This window comes from Ostrinia furnacalis, unplaced genomic scaffold, assembly GCF_004193835.3.
Source record: "Ostrinia furnacalis isolate ACB-3 unplaced genomic scaffold, ASM419383v2 OfSCF7395, whole genome shotgun sequence".
Classification (NCBI taxonomy): domain Eukaryota; kingdom Metazoa; phylum Arthropoda; class Insecta; order Lepidoptera; family Crambidae; genus Ostrinia; species Ostrinia furnacalis.
In genome coordinates this window covers 136,331-153,814 of record NW_021137634.1, presented here as the reverse complement: position 1 = coordinate 153,814, position 17,484 = coordinate 136,331, and the positions used below count along the sequence as shown (strand labels likewise).

Sequence of the window (17,484 nt, the reverse complement as noted above, 5' to 3'; positions counted from 1 at the left end):
CTGAGTTGCGCCACCTTACTTTGACCGTAACTTTAACGATAACCGGCGTTTTTTGTATGGAATTTGACAAATTTTTGACGTTTGTCAAAGTTAAAGTAAGATGGTGCAACCCAGCCTTAGTTACGTTTGTAACAATTTGTTGGGGAATTCCTCACTCTAAGGCCCAGTTTTTTGATTCATGGTTAAAATAACTAATTGTTAAATTTTGCTACTAATGGTTAAATATTAACAAAATGTAAACTAATAGTTAAAAAATGTACTAAAAGTCAAGCTAAACAAAGCAAAACATTTTTTTCTGATATTTAACCACTTGTCATTTGGCATCTGTGAATCAAAAAACTGGGCCTAAGTTAGAATATCCATTATATCACTTACTTCTTACAGTTAGGCAGCACGAGCTGGCTGGTCTGCTTCGTGGCCTCCACGCACGCGCGGCGCAGGCGGCGCACGCGCTCGCGCAACTCCGGGCAGTCATGCGACTGCCCGATGTGGATCAGCAGGTCCCGGAACAACGCCAGTTGGACGTTGATCTCGGTTATTAGCTGGGGACAAAGAAGAAAAACTCTATTTACTATGCAAAAAATGGTTGGATGTAGGAAGAAGATAGGGTATTTCGTCATGATTATAAATAGAGTCATTTAGGCTGGGTTGCAACATTTTACTTTAACTTTGACAAACGTTAAAAATCTGTCAAACTCCATACAAAAAGGACCGGTTATTGTTAAAGTTACGGTGAAAGTAAGTTGGTGCAACTAAGCCTTAGTCTCTACTGCAGCATAATTTCATCATCATTTTCCATTGAGTCCCAGAGAGAGGTGCCATTGCCAGAGATTTTACATTGCGCCAAAGTGCTAGTGATAGTGGTTTTAAAATACCAGTACCACTAGCACGAAAAACTTTGGACTTCGAGACCAGTGTGCCTACCATGAGTTTACGTTAGGTGAGCTCGCTAGCGAATACGTCAAAAAATTATATGAAGATTTTATTTCTTGAAAGTAGCCGCTAGGGGCGCTGCACAATATGTCATACATTTAAATGTCATTTTTTTACGCAGTCGCTAGCGAGCACACCTAACGTAAACTCATGGTAAGCACACAGAACGTATTTTCTTACTATTTCGATCGTTAACGCATTCGATACGACTACATTTGTATTTTCAGAGGTAAATAGAGGATTAGCCTACACTTCCCGCACTGGCCAGGGTGATGCCTAACATTCGCGATTTAGTCCCTAAAAGTTGCCTTTTAAGACTTCCACATGAAAAATGGGAGTCTTCCTGTTCTACTATGCCGGCACCTTAGCAGCATTTATTTCAAATTTTTAAGCTGGATGTAAGCTTTATTGGCTATTACATTACTATCACGTAGTTCCTTCCTAATGATTATTTTAGTATTTTTGAAAAGAAACCAACAAACATTATTTTCTACTTTAATATTTACAACACAAAGTACAAATCTAGGCTTAATATCCAAAACGCAATACGAGCAACGAGTATCTCCCCGTTTGATTTGTATTGGGAGATGAAAAGCCGGGCTAACCTATTCATTGTTTGCTCTCTTTATTTTAGCCGTTTCCAATTTCGTACAAAAGATCAATATTTTAGAATCCTCTTTGACTCGAATGAAAAAAGCTAAATCTAGGCAATGTAAAGGGACAAAAGCGAAGGATTGAAACGAACGAGGACTTACTTAGTTAATGGGTTTACTTGGACCTACTGAATGGGGGCAACTAAATCCGAAAAAAATCTAAGAAAAGGTGGGCTCCATTAAATGTACAGCCAACAGCACGTCAAGCTAATCACTGTGGCCTCTTCTGCAGTTGTAATAGGAGCCATATTGCAACAAAAATGTACAGTTTGAAGTGATGTCTTCTGTACAAGATTATTAAAAACATGTGCGTGATTATGGCCTAATTAGCTGTCATTACAACCTTATAAATCATGTGTACGATAATAAACAAATAAAAGGGTGTGCATTAGACGCGTACAAGCTATAATCAGTCTGTTCACGCTACACCGGATTGCGTTAGTAATCAATTTTGTGTAGGAAAGCTGTGCTTAATCGACCGATAAATGTAACGACGCATGTCAGCTCGTGAAAAACACGAACCAATTGTATAAATTGATAGGGACAATCGTGTGTACGCCGCTAATAACTGCCTGTGATTTGATCAGAATTCAATACAATATTTTATAATATGCCTTTGTTGGGATTAGAGTGTTACTGGTATTAATTACATTTGGTTAATAACGACTTTCAGGTGGGAAAGTCAGAGGCTAACTACAAAAATAAATAAATTAATTAAACCGAAAAGGATCCAAAATTACCGTACATTATTATTATGTGAGGTGTGTAAACTCCCTGTAATCATAATTTTCCTCCAAAATATATTACGCAAATCGGCGAAAACAAACATTTTTTTTGTATTTCTTTTTCAAAACTTTTGGTTTACAAGAGCCGTATTTTACGTACGAAACATAACTGTTCGTACGCACCTTCGATGATTTATAATGCGGTATTTGCCATTTTACACGCAACCCGATAGTGACATGACGAATCACCGCGTGAGTGCTAGGATTGTTGCAACAAATATTCGGGACATGACGTGGATAAGGCAAATCGATGATTCTTATTCAGGAAAGATCGTGAGTAGAGGATTCTAGCCTACCTCATAATTTACAAATAAATACCTAATACCTACTATCTACGGGTATAAGTAGTAGCTTCGCCATAATTTACCTGACTGAACCGTTACTTTTTCAAAAAGTATCGAATATGAAATGAGGTTATTAAAGTTCAGTAAGTGAACGACTAAACGATCGAATAAATGTAGACATGTGAATCGAGTCAGTACTCGTAGAACAAACCTCAGCCCATCGCAAAAGGTCGTATATTTCGACACGTACTTCGCAAAGCCGACAGAAACACATGCCTGTCGTTCATAACAAGCTGTAACTAGGCGAAAGAGTGCCGTACATATAAATGATCAATTCATTTGTCACGTTACGTTACTCGATCGAACCCGCCGGGGTATTATTTTGCATAACTTTGACGACACGAGTGACCCATTTTCAAAACAGGCAATTGAAACAAATTTGGTTTCGACGCTAATGGATCTATGTGAGCTGCTGAGGGATGTATATCTGCTATCAGTCAATTAATCCATCGTATCGATCGATGGCTTCATCGTTATTTTACAATGTAATATTTACGATACAGAAAACACATTAAGCTGAGCTGCTTTTAAATACACAGCAACATAAATCCCTCCATTTGTTTAAATAGCGTTTACCAGTGCGAAATAGATACCTATTTAAATCTGTACTAAATCTAAAAGACGAGATCGACAGGAAATGTATTTGCTGTGACAAACGAGCCAGTTTGAATCAACTCAGACAGCGCGTCGTTTTGCTGTAATATCAAAAACACGGTTTACGCGTCCGTGAAATACGCCCGAACATTTACGAGTCTGAAAAATGATATGGGACTGGTTCGTCTTTTATTATTTGAAATGAAACTCAAGATAGCACTTTGCATTCTCTAGAGGTCGGAGAAGTTATCGCGTTGGGAAAGCTTCTGTCTCAAATTTCTTTATTCGAAGTAAAAAAGGGAGCGATACAATGGCACAGACGTGGGAGAAGTGACGAGTTCAACGGAGTTATTTAGTAATGATGGCGTGATACACACCTATTAAGCTGCTCATTTATTCGGCAATATACTTACACATCGCTTTTTATGCCATTTGCTGCGACTTTAAATGAAAAATCTGAAAATATTAAGCATGCACGGCATCAAGCTTTCGCTAATTATATTGTAAAGTTTATCATGTTTATATTTTTCACAAACTCAGTCATCTTCGAAGTTTTCCATTTGCCAAAATAATTAATATCAATTTGCAACATAAGAAATGTTTTCGCTTGAATGCCATTATATGCGGCACCTAAAAACTCAGAGTTTTCAATATGAAATTTTGTTCGGAAACTTTTCTTTAACTTTATTTATCGTGTAGTCTTACACAGATGCTGCAATTTAGAGACACGTTAATGCATTTTCCATTTGCAAGTTTATAAATGAACAAAAAACAAATTAATATACTTACTCGTGGTACCTAATGTCCCATGTGGTACTTATCTACACAATGAACACTAGCTTGTTGACAAAGCTTACCACGAGTGTTTGAGGTCACATACATTAATAAGGGAGACGTAACTAGCATTGATGCTTCGTTAACTATGCGAATATGCCAACTGTTAATAAACTTATAAGGTACCAGGTCAATAAAGTTCCTTGAGAACACTTGCATTGATATTAAATATTAAAGAGCAAAGTTACAGCCAAGTACGCACCGTCGTATTTTCATGGCAAACGTAGAGTTCACTCTGCGTACAAATATGCAGATACAGAATTTTTCAGCACTCCTTATCAATGAACGTGCATTTTTTATACACACGAGGGAGAGGGGTGCGAGAAGTAATCTGATTAAAATTCAACCTATTGCAACCTGCACAGGACCCCGAAAGGGAATATCATAGTGGGAAAGTAATGGATGGCCTCCGTGGTTCGGAACTCTCACCTCTTTAATTATTTATTTCAGCTTTATAGCGGCTGTAAGAGTAAGCAAAAAGGCTCGTATTAATGCTGAATAAGCACATTTTTATTGGGCCAATTGGTCTCATTGCCTGCCAAAATATTGCGTTTATTGTTGTTCCGTTCGTAAGCTAAACAAAAACAAACAAACAAAAATTGTATAAATAGCGATTGTAACGTGATTATAGATTGGTACAGTAGGTATATCTAAAATAACCCAGTCTGATCCGAAAGGTGTTATTCTTCAGCTCAAATACAACTACTTTGTGAATGGAAATTTCAATAAATAATCTCACTTTCGCATACAAACTGTATCAATAAAGTGTACCTAAAAGAGGAAGGATAGTGTGAATTATACACTGGTCATCACAAAAATCGGCCCACCTACCTTTTACAGGAAAACTCGTTTCTACTGACACAATCATGGTGCCCCAACAATATACCGACACTGATATTCAAAGTGTAGCATAGACAGATAATGTTGAGGTTGAGGATTCCGGGTGAAGCTCGCTTCCACCTTCGGCCTGTTCATCACTACTATCTGGTGAGATACAAGGCAAGAACTTTCTCGTTGTAAAAAAAAATGTTGCAGGCAAAAATAAAGCGAACGAAGCGGCCATTAACAAACTATCAGAAACAAATGAACTTCGAGAGCATTGTAAAGTTGGTGTATTTGAGTTTGAAGATGGCGTCAGTCGTTCATCGCGGCATGGGGCGAGATTCGAGAAACAGTTTTGTAAACTTTGCTGCCAACTACTATGTCTGAGTGGAAATGCGTGGAGTGCTTCAAACGACTGGCAAAGTGTTGTTGTTAACTTTCACGCTTCAGAATAGGGGCTCTACAATATAATAGATTGATAGTTATCTAATTTATTAAACTCGATTATCTGACTCGTGCAACCGAGTTGAAATTTTTACCGTTTTAAAAAGATTTTGTTGCAAAAATCCGTGAAGTGATAATTTTAATTTATTAAACTCTTGTTAGTAAGCAAGTAGGTACTGTGGTTACTGGAAATACCTTAAAGATTTGCAAACTTTACTTACTTAGTTCACCACAAACATAATTAATCAGCAGTAGTTGTTACACAAATCTTAAGCTACACGAGATTTCTCTGCGGAATTAGTTGCATAACTTTTAAATCTAATTGGTTACTTTACTTAAAAGTATGATTAAATAATAACGTATCAACGGAAAATGTTGTTCAAAGTACGGAATACAGCGCATCAAGCTATACTCTGAGACATCTTAATATGTTGTTTGTGCTATAAATGTATGTACAACATAAAATTATGTTTCTATTCTCAACAGTTTTTAATATTTCTTTTATAACTTGTTGTCACAAAGATTAAATTATGTTTGTAAAAGTTTTTTAAAATTAAAGTTGCACTTTGCGAACGTGTAATATGTGTGGGATGTGCAGTAGAAAACGGCTGACGTCTTTGATGCCTTCATCAACGGGGGTGAAACTTTACGCATCAGTGCGCGATTCCATCTTTTGTATTTGTATTTAGTTACATACACCGTGAAGCCGTGAAATACATATATTCTGCAATAGACTTCTCAATATCTGATAGAAACGATAAAAATATAAATACCTACCGTAAAATCACTGATGTAGGCGATATTGCAACGCTTGATATATTGCATGTTTCTAATTAGCTAGTGTTGTCAATATAGAATAGATAAACTAGCACTAATTGAACACACAAACACTCACGTAAAAATATTGGGTAGTGCAAGGCACTTTAGGTTTGTAACTAATGAACTGAAAAAAATATTCTACAACTTGGCGAAAATGAGACGTCATAAATGGAAAATTATATGTAAGTTAAATGAACAATGTGTAGGCAGGTGTGGATGCAAGAGACTGTCGTCTTGGCTATCCTGAGAGGCTTATTGGAGTTAAACTAGCACGCACCAGCGCGCCTGACTGATTGATATTGTAACACTTCTCAAGGCAACTAAGTGGTTATAGGTCACTAGACATTTATACTTGGATTAGAATTATGATAGAAATATCGAGCATTCCTCGGAAACGTGATTTTTTGAAGTTAAAACGTAGCCTTTCTTCTTTATTATTGAAGTTCTAAGAATTACAAGCACAACCGATATGAAAGCTAACACATACTGAACTCTAGAAATGCAAATCTTTTAAAATCGATTATCGTCCTTTCTTACTATCTCTGTCTTTTGATTTGGTCAAATAAATAAACAAACTGCTAAAACATAACCCTTCCTTTTGGCTTCGCTGAAGTCGGGTAAAATAGTAGCAATTTGCAATTTTTTATGTCTAAATCTAACTGTGTGAAAAAGGCAACATTGNAAGTGTACCTAAAAGAGGAAGGATAGTGTGAATTATACACTGGTCATCACAAAAATCGGCCCACCTACCTTTTACAGGAAAACTCGTTTCTACTGACAAAATCATGGTGCCCCAACAATATACCGACACTGATATTCAAAGTGTAGCATAGACAGATAATGTTGAGGTTGAGGATTCCGGGTGAAGCTCGATTCCACCTTCGGCCTGTTCATCACTACTATCTGGTGAGATACAAGGCAAGAACTTTCTCGTTGTAAAAAAAAATGTTGCAGGCAAAAATAAAGCGAACGAAGCGGCCATTAACAAACTATCAGAAACAAATGAACTTTGAGAGCATTGCAAAGTTGGTGTATTTGAGTTTGAAGATGGCGTCAGTCGTTCAGTGCGGCATGGGGCGAGATTCGAGAAACAGTTTTGTAAACTTTGCTGCCAACTACTGTGTCTGAGTGGAAATGCGTGGAGTGCTACAAACGACTGGCAAAGTGTTGTTGTTAACTTTCACACTTCAGAATAGGGGCTCTACCTAATATATTGATAGTTATCTATTTATTAAACTCTTGCTTACTATGTGTGGTAACGATTTAAAGGATAGTCACATTGACATCTTTCATGGTGTGAGAGTGGTGGTCTTTCAAGATGTGTTTATATAAGTGAAATGAAATTGTTAACTGTTATTTTAAACTTAATTTTTTGGTATTGAGCTTTCGGTCGTCAAGTTTTTATTTTGTGTGTAAGCTGTGTTTACCTGTAGAGACACATCTGTTAGTGTAAATGCTTTAAAGATTTACAAACGCTGTTTAGTTAGTTTACCACAAATATAATTAGTCAGCAGTTGTTGCCAGCACGAAATAAGTAATTAACACAAAACTTCAGCTAAACGAGATTTCTCTGCGGAATTAGTTGCATAACTTATGAATCTAATTGGTTACTTTACTTAAAAGTATGGTTAACTAATAACGTATCAACGGAAAATGTACAGTTCAAAGTACGGACGACAGCGCATCAAGCTAAACTCTGAGACATCTTATGTTGTTTGTAATAGGTGCTATAAATTATGTTCAACAGTTTTTAGGGTTCCAGAGCCAAATGGAAAAAAACGGAACCCTTATAGATTCGTCATGTCTGTCCGTCCGTCTGTCTGTCCGTATGTCACAGCCATTTTTTTCCGAAACTATAAGAGCTATACTGTTGAAACTTGGGAGGTAAATGTATTCTGTGAACCGCATTAAGATTTTGTTGCAAAAATAAAAAAATAATAATAAATATTAGGGGCTCCCCATACTTAGAACTGAAACTCAAAAAATTTTTTTTCATCAAACACATACGTGTGGGGTGTCTATGGTAGGTCTTTAAAAATGATATCGAGGTTTTTAAAATACTTTTTTTCTAAACCGAATAGTTTGCGTGACAGACTCTTCCAAAGTGGAAAAAAGTTGCCCCCCCCCCCCCTCTAAATTCTAAAATAAGAAAATGAAAAATCTAAAAAAACATAAAATATGATGTACCTACATTACTATAAAAACTACCAACGAAAATTGTTTTGAATGAGATCTAGTAAGTAGTTTTTTTTAATACCTCGTAAATCGTAAACCGCTTATTACCGCGTAATCTTTCATACAAATAACTNCTAAACCGAATAGTTTGCGTGACCGACTCTTCCAAAGTCGAAAAAAGTTGCCCCCCCCCCTCTAAATTCTAAAATAAGAAAATGAAAAATCTAAAAAAACATAAAATATGATGTACCTACATTACTATAAAAACTACCAACGAAAATTGTTTTGAATGAGATCTAGTAAGTAGTTTTTTTTAATACCTCGTAAATCGTAAACCGCTTATTACCGCGTAATCTTTCATACAAATAACTTAAATTAAAAAAAAAAAATTCATAAATCAATGGTACGGAACCCTTTTTGCGTTAGTCCGACACGCACTTGGCCGGTTTTTAATATCTCTGGCTTGACTTGTTGTCACAAAGATTAAATTATGTTGGTAAAGGTTTTTAAATTGAAGTTGCACTTTGCGATCGAGTAATAAGTGTGGGTTGTGCAGTAGAAAACGGCTGACATCTTTGGTGCCTTCATCAAAGGGGGTGAAACTTTACGCATCAGTACGCGATTCCATCTTTGTATTTGTATTTAGTTACATACACCGTAAAGCCGAGAAATATAGAGCTTGGAATGGTATTCTGCAATAGACTTATCAATCGAATCTGATAGAAACGATAAAAATATAAATACCTACCGTGAAATCACTGATGCAGGCGATATTGCAACGCTTGATATATTGCATGCTTCTAATTAGCAAATGTTGTCAATATAGAATAGAGAAACTAGCACTAATTTAACACACAAACACTCACGTAAAATATTGGGTAGTGCAAGGCTCTTTAGGTTTGAAACTAATGAACTGAAAAAAATATTCTACAACTTGGCGAAAACGAGACGTCATAAATGGAAAATTATATGTAAGTTAACCCTTTACCTACGGGCCCTTGGAAACCCAAAGTCGCCTCACAATATGGGGTATTTTAACCTATAAAATTGTTTTCTCCACTTTACATCAAGATATTTTAAAAAGTATGAGACTTACGGTATTGAAATTTGGAATATTATATTCTGCAACTAATGTAGTTTCATAATTACAAGCGCATTTTACACTTAATTTGCAATTTTATTGTTTTTTTGTCGTAAACCGTGATTTAGTATTGGCTTTGCCAAAATAACAATAGATGCCACCCGTATTGAGAAGTGACTTTTGACTTGGCAACTATAGGTGCCTCCCGTAGGTAAGAGGTTAAATGAACAGTGTGTAGGCAGGCGTGGATGCAAGAGACTGTCGTCTTGGCTATCCTGAGAGGCTTATTGGAGTGAAACTAGCACGCACCAGCGCGCCTGACTGATTGATATTGTAACACTTCTCAAGGCAACTAAATGGTTATAGGTCACTAGACATTTATACTTGGATTAGAATTATGATAGAAATATCGAGCATTCCTCGGAAACGTGATTTTTTTAAGTTAAAACGTAGCCTTTCTTTTTTATTATTGAAGTTCTAAGAATTACAAGCACAACCGATATGAAAGCTAACACATACTGAACTCTAGAAATGTAAATCTTTTAAAATCGATTATCGTCCTTTCTTACTACCTCTGTCTTTTGATTTGGTCAAATAAATAAACAAACTGCTAAAACATAACCCTTCCTTTTAGCTTCGCTGAAGTCGGGTAAAATAGTAGCAATTTGCAATTTTTTATGTCTAAATGTACTGTGTGAAAAAGGCAACATTTAAATTATAAAATCAACTCACAAAGTATCCTTGAATTTCAGTGTCACAACATGTCACACAACGAATTAATATATGGTGGCTTAATATATGGTTTAGCTTCCGTTTTGCTCAATCCAGAACAAAGTTAAATAAAGAAATTGAGCCAAAGGCGCTGCAACAATCTATGCAGGCGCTGCCTCGCCTCAAGTCTTTCATTAAAAGTTTATGAACCAAATTGATTGTCCTTACGGCGCGAGATTGTAGCGAGAATACAAGTTTCAAGTTAATGTTAACAATACTCCTTTAGTTCCAGGTAAAAGTAAAAATTGTTTTTCATTACGAAAGTACCTATCTGTACCGGGAATTCAACCCATTTTTTATTTGCAACTCGTGTCTAAAATCTTCAAGTTATAATTTGGACCGCATTCGAAAGCCTACTTTTTATTAAATTACTTTTTATATGGAAGTTATGCCTCAAATTAATCTGTTTGAAAGTGTTTTAGAGTTCAATCTAAATATTCCAGGGAAAGCGGGTTCAGATGTTTCTTTTTTTAGTGACCGTTTGAGTAAGTAGATGTCCAATAAAGGAATTAGTAAAAAACGAATATCTTCAAAACTTTTCGACAGCGTATTTTCCTTTAACTGGATAACTGAATAAATTACTTACCCATTTCGCACAATGCTGTCGTACAATCAATTCGTCTCTGTCGAATTTTTAAGCGTCCTTCGCTTTAATTGCTTTTTTTGGCAATAGATTAGTAATTAAAATATCCTTTTAAATTATTTACTTTACAAATATTGTCTTCGATAAAATGTCAAATATCAGTTAAAATGATTGATATGGAACAGGAGCCAGCATGCCGTCAATGGCGGCCACAGTAAATTGACTGCTGAATATAAATCCATTTGAGCACGAGAAAGTAATTGACAGCTTGATACATAGTTGTGTTCAATTGTACGTGTCCATCAACATTGAAAAGGGTTTCCAATATTAAAATACTTTTCTATAATAACAAAAGGTATGCTGGTCGGAGCGACTGAATTTATAGTTGCCAAAACCAGTCGTAAGTTGTTGCGCATTAGTTTGTTATGCTCTTTAAAATGAATAAGTTATGGTATATATTTGCTATTCAGTAGGTCTCCCATTTTCAGTTAAATATTTAGTTGAAGCAGGGTTGATACGTTTGCCAACAAACTTAGTTTGATTGATGGACTTACCGAGGTTGCCGAGGGCTCCGTTTCATGGTGGTACGTGGAGAGATGGCGGATGGTCCCAGCCATGGTCCCAGGCTACGTCTTCTTCCACACAGCCCAGCTGTCCCCTGGTCCAATATTACCCCGGCGCAGACGTCGACTCATCGTAACGTTGAAGTTTTTGTTAAGTTCCCAGTCTGCTGTTAAACTTTTTCATTATATTTAAAATCTTTCGTCTGATCGTAAAAACGTGGCCCTAGGAAATAAAATTGTCGGTTCGCCATTTAAAATGCGATTGCGGGTTTAAGCGGCTGAAATAAAGCTTTCAACTTAATACTTTGTAAGTTCATACGGGACGAGAGATTGCCTTCTTGCTGGTTTATTTTTCATCATCTGAGTAAACTTGAGGATGCGATATTCCTGCGCGTGTGTTTTTATTGCGTCACATTATTTGTTCACGATTTAATGTGATGTTCTTTTTGTTTTCCGTATTATATTATTTGAAGATGTAAAATGAAATTACTGACAAGCGGGATATCAAAATTGACGGATATTGCTGTTCATATACTCGTGAGTACCGAGTTGCTACAGAACCGTTAGTTTAACTTAGTTAAAACTTATTAGCGTACAGATAGTATCTATTAACATCGAGTAGAGGCTTTTAGCGATCAATTTTGGTAAGGATTTGGAGAATTATAATAATGTGGAGGTTTCTGTTGGGACAACGTTGCTAAAGTAATTAATACTATGTTTTCTTGTAAAATCTATACGTATATTATTGCCAATTATTTAAGAACGTCTGACGCTATAGCGCTTAGTGAAGTTGATAGTTACGACTATTGGGTAGAGTTACAATCACCGGATAATTTAATTTTAATGACTTTAAATGGCACTCCATAGTTTGGGTGCCTTTAGTAGTGTGATTTATTATGCATAATTCTCCAGTTTAGGACCGCTTCTAGTTTGGAGTGTGTCTGTTTTTAACAGCTAGTGATATCAATTAAACTCTCTACTCACTGGGATATTACATAGTGAATTAATAAACAAAAACAATATCTATTATAATAATGGCTAACAAAAAGCTGTTTTCGCTTACAAACATTTTAGTCCGAGACTACTTTGAGATAAATTGTGTAGCGTGGGTCAGCAAGACGAAACACACCAAGGGTTAAGTCTCATGCAACTAAATATATAAACTTATCATGAGTTATATTTTCTACATAGAACTTATAACTTATTATGTTAATCGCGCATGGAGAAGATAATAATTGTTACACGAAAAAGATTTAAGGAATAATCTCCATCATTTGAATTGCACAAAGAGAAAGCCTAAACTTTTCCTACTAAATATTTTGGTAGGACTTAGGGAGAGAGAGAGCAGTTATAATAAATTAAATTAAATTATTTGTAATTACAAGTGTATTTTAATTCTATCCGACTTAGCTTAGAAGTGGATCTGGCACGTTAGTACAGTGGACATTTACATTAACAGGCATCAAATTACCGACCCTCGAATCGGCAGTCCGGTGTATTTCCCACACATATAGGTGAGCTATACTAGGACTAGCCAATTACACAAGGCTCCCGCTATCTCGTTGGTTAGAGATTACTCTGCAAGACTCCCTCGGCGGATTAGTCTATCTTACTTGCACTACGTGCGGAGATTTCAAATGATAGACCGGTTTTTAATGCAGCCATAGAGGATAGTATGAAGAATATCAATTTACGTACCTATGTAATAAGACGTACATGTATGAAGCTGATTATTAACTGATTTTGTTGTATTCCTTTCATCTATTACATGGAATCAGCGGCCTTGTTTTTTTTAAATTTTAACAGATATTCTAGAGGACTGTTTTTGTACGAGTAGGTATATCATTAGTAGGTAGGAGTACATACCTACTATACTTGCGACATAGGTAGTCGACTATAAAGTTCAAAAACGCTACATACGTTTGTGGGTTATAAAAATTAATAAGTAAACATTTTGACTGGTAAATAAAAGCATAACATGCCAAAGATACGAATCTATGAAACATGAAAAATTGGACCTGCACGTCAAGGCGACTTGATTATACGAGTAAATATGAAAAGGGGAAAAGCATAATTAATTAGCGACCTTAGGTAAATTTGAATAAAAAATGCGCGTTCGTTAAAAAAGAAGGTTATCGCTATGACAAATGTAGAAAGTTCAACGGAGGGCGAATAACTTTCTAAATTAAGGACGTTTATTATTTACAAGAGTACTTAGGATCTGCTTTCTCTGGATGATAAGGCTGCGCAAATAGATAGATACACTTTATTGTACTTCTAAGGCAGAGTTGCACCACCTAACTTTAACCGTGACTATAACGATAACTAGTGTATTTTGTATGGAGTTTGACAGATTTTTGACCTTTCTTAAAGTCAAAGTAAGATGGTGCAACCCAGCCTTAAACTAATGATACAGGGTAAATAGAAACAGCACGGGTAACCTGATCTCTTCCAGACAACCATAAGAAAGGACAATATTTGGAATTAAATAATATTTTTGAGTACTTCTTGGCTATAACAGTTAGTTATATGAAGAATAAAACTGCCTTGCGATTTATATGGCTAAAGTACGGAACTCTACCAGAGGCAATCACCAGTGCCTGATCGTGACATTCGGTGTAGATTGCTTGTATAAAATCGCATGTATCTACGATTATTTACTACTATAAAATGCTACGTAATAAGTGATAGTTTTAGGAAAAATATGATACTAAAGATTGAAATGTTAAATAAAAGTGTATTTTAAAAATTATCAACAGTGTGAATGTGTAATAAATTATAAAACTTCACTAAAATGTCAGAAAATATACTTCCTCGCACGATTTAATTGATCAAAGGATACGTTAATTGCTGACAGAACATTTGCGCTTATATTATGGCTCGCGTGATAATTGGACGATCAGGAACTGAATTAATTGATTAATATTGCGCTATTTATTTACATTGTAAATAAATAGGGCAATATAATATTAATACCTAGGTTTTAACCGAGAACATTATAAACGAACATTTTAATTATATTATTTCGGTCTTTTTATATTTGGAAATAAATTGCGAAGTAAATAAGCGTTATCAAAATAAAATCAGTGGACTTCCAGCAAGGGCACTAAATAAAATTCTCCGAATTTGAGAGGAAAATTATCGAAGTTAAATGAAATCGTTCCACTTTGTTTTCTGTCCTAAACGTATTTCTAAAAGCGTCAAAATATTTGAAAGAAACTTTTTTCTGTGCAGAAGTTACACTTCTAATACTATTTGAGAGTTTCCAGTAGTTTAGGCGTGCTTTGTGAGTTTCACTACGCGCTTTTTCGTAGCACTACGGGTGGCGAGTCGTAGTGCTACGAGCTACGAGAGAGTTTCGGAGCAAGCTACGCGGGGCGGTCTACGAGTCGACCGCCTGCCCTCGACTGCCGCAAACGCGCGCCCGCACCGTCCGCGCGCACTCCCGCCCTAATGATTGACAAAGTACTTCACCTGTGTTTTCTTAGGGCAGAACTTGCCGTCAACAAACCACGGCATAGTTGCAATACCAACGTACAAATATAAACACTGACCATTTTTTTCCATTTCGCTTCGAGTGTCCCGAGATAAAAGTGCCAGTGTCGAGCGCCCTCATCCATCAGAAGGCTTTTCGCGTTGACACCTAAATCAGCCGAGCGGGTCGGGGCGTTCTTTGCTAATAAGGGCTGACAGTTAATAATACCTGAGTATCTTGTTATTGCCTCATCTGGCCTAATATTCTTTGTCACTTTGCCCTTACAAATAATTGGGGATATTGAATTATAATATAATTATGTATAATGTTTATAAGGGTCACTTTAGGCTAGATATTGTAGGTAATTGCTATTTATGAGTTTGCATTCAAGTGTGTTCTTTTTACTTTTAAGTCGACTACAAACGGTCTTTGCTTAAAAAAATACAACATTTACATTATCATCTATTTTATAAACATATAGGTACCTAATTGTCAGTTGTAGTATTTACATAGTAGGTAATATGTTTTACAATAAAATTACACAATGATAAACAGTCGAATATAAAGGAAATGTATTAAATGTGTGTGTATTAAATTCCAATTACGATCAGGCAACCCTGTGACCGCAATGCCACAGTATTCCATGGCCCTGTAATAGTCTACCTGTTGAAAGTCACGTGAGCGTGTCGATATCATGCATTTACCACACGTGAACACATTCACAACTCACGACTAAGGCTGTATTTAGAGGGCTTAGTGTGAGTTTACATTTAAAAAAATGAAAATGTTAGTTCTTGAAAGTTTCCGCTAGGGACGCTGTACAATCTGTCATACATTTCAATGTCATTTTTTTACGCGCTCACTAGTTCTTCTGATTACTGTACGGCTAGCACGAAAAACTTTCGAGTTCGAATCGTTTGCGTATTCGAATCGCCATCAAAAGATTTAGTACGTAAACTACAACAGCGCCCTTGTGAAGGTATCGTAAAGTGAACTTAGTACGAGAAAATTTGCACGAAACTTATTTTGAGAATCAAAATTATCGTTTAATTCGAAGGTTGTGTATCGAATTTTGTCGAATACGCAAACGATTCGAAGACGAAAGTTGTTCATGCTAGGTACTGTACTTCACTTGATGTAAGCTCACACTCAGCCCTCAGAAGGGAAGATCAAATGGGTCATGTCGCCAGTTGAATGTAAAAGTAAAGTAAAAAGTATTTATTACTAAAAGATGTCACATGTACAGTTTATTCTGGCGGTCTCTGCACTAAGCAAGAAAGCTTGTATCGCAGCGGCCAATACGAACCTTTACCTTAAATACTGACATCGGTCTCGATAGGACGGACATGTTAAAAACTAGTTAGGCTTTACATTTATATGTGTTAAAATATAAGTTAATGATGTGATACCTATCTGTTACCGCTATATTAAATACGATTTTTATCGTTATCCTTTACTTTTTCACACGAATGCGTTACCAAAATGAAAGTATAAAATCCTTATAACAGTTTATGTGAGTTCCGGGAAAAGCGGGAATAAGCGAACTTAATTCAGAAAACGATGTCAATATGGAGCTTACATCTGCAAAGTAGGTCTTTTAGATCCAATGAAATCATATCATTCATAGTAAGTTGGTTTTAATAGTAACTAGGTGGACCGGCGATCTGGTAAAGGTCGCGGGAGGAGCCTGAATGCGGGCAGCACAGGATCGTGCTTTGTGGAAAACCTTGGCGGAGGCCTTTGTCCAGCAGTGGACGTCATTTTGCTGAAACGAACGAACGAATAGTAATTATTTTAACAGTACAAAAGTTAGTCTGAAAATAGCCTCGTTTCTCACGTTTAGACAGAATTAAGTACTTATCATTATTCAAGTAGAAATATTTCATTACGCGTTCACGGTTCAATGAAGCTCGCGTCTTGTTTCAGTATTTTTGGTACTTTCCTAATACTTACTACAGCCGTGTTTTCCATTACATTTCTAAAGGCGGATTATATCTAAGATAAACTGAAAGTAGGTCATTGTTATAAGAAACGTATGATTATCTTTTACGCACGACCTTCTCAAAGTAATTTTATTTCATATTGCGAGTATTACAAATGTAGATATGTAGGTACTTTTTGCTCAACGAAAATTATAACATTTATGTCGTTGTCGTAATCCAGTAGGTCGCTTGGTAAATGCTCACAACAGTGGTCAAATATTGGCGGTAAAGATTGAAGTTAGCAGGCCACTCGAGGGAAATCTAAGTTGTCTTAAACCAAACGACAAGACAATGGGGACAACAGCTCGCTCTAAGTTTCCAGTAATGCAGAAGTACTTGTGTGTGCTTTGTGACATGCTGACCGCATTCGATAAAATTATTTACAACAATTTCTTCATGGACATTGCGGTCCAAATTGGCCAATACTCATTAAATAAATACGCCGAATGAATACGTAATTTAAAGCCCGCAATGAGCAGAAATTAGTATGTTCTGCGCATATTACTTAAACGTAAATTAACGTGTTCGGTTCAATATACATTTAATTTCAGTATCCCTTTAAAACTGAGGACTAAACTATAGTATTATACTTCTATATTTTCGCACATATATTTTTCATGATGGAA

At 36.1% G+C, this 17,484-nt stretch overlaps 1 protein-coding gene across 1 annotated transcript in view; it reads right to left on the bottom strand.

Moving 5' to 3' along the window:
* The window catches only part of dcma (decima), an 84,466-nt gene that overhangs the window by 12,040 nt on the left and 54,942 nt on the right, over nt 1-17,484 (bottom strand). The window contains exon 2 of the mRNA XM_028320588.1: nt 376-542. Coding sequence (XP_028176389.1) covers nt 376-542 — 167 coding nt within the window. The remainder of the gene's footprint in view (nt 1-375; nt 543-17,484) is intronic.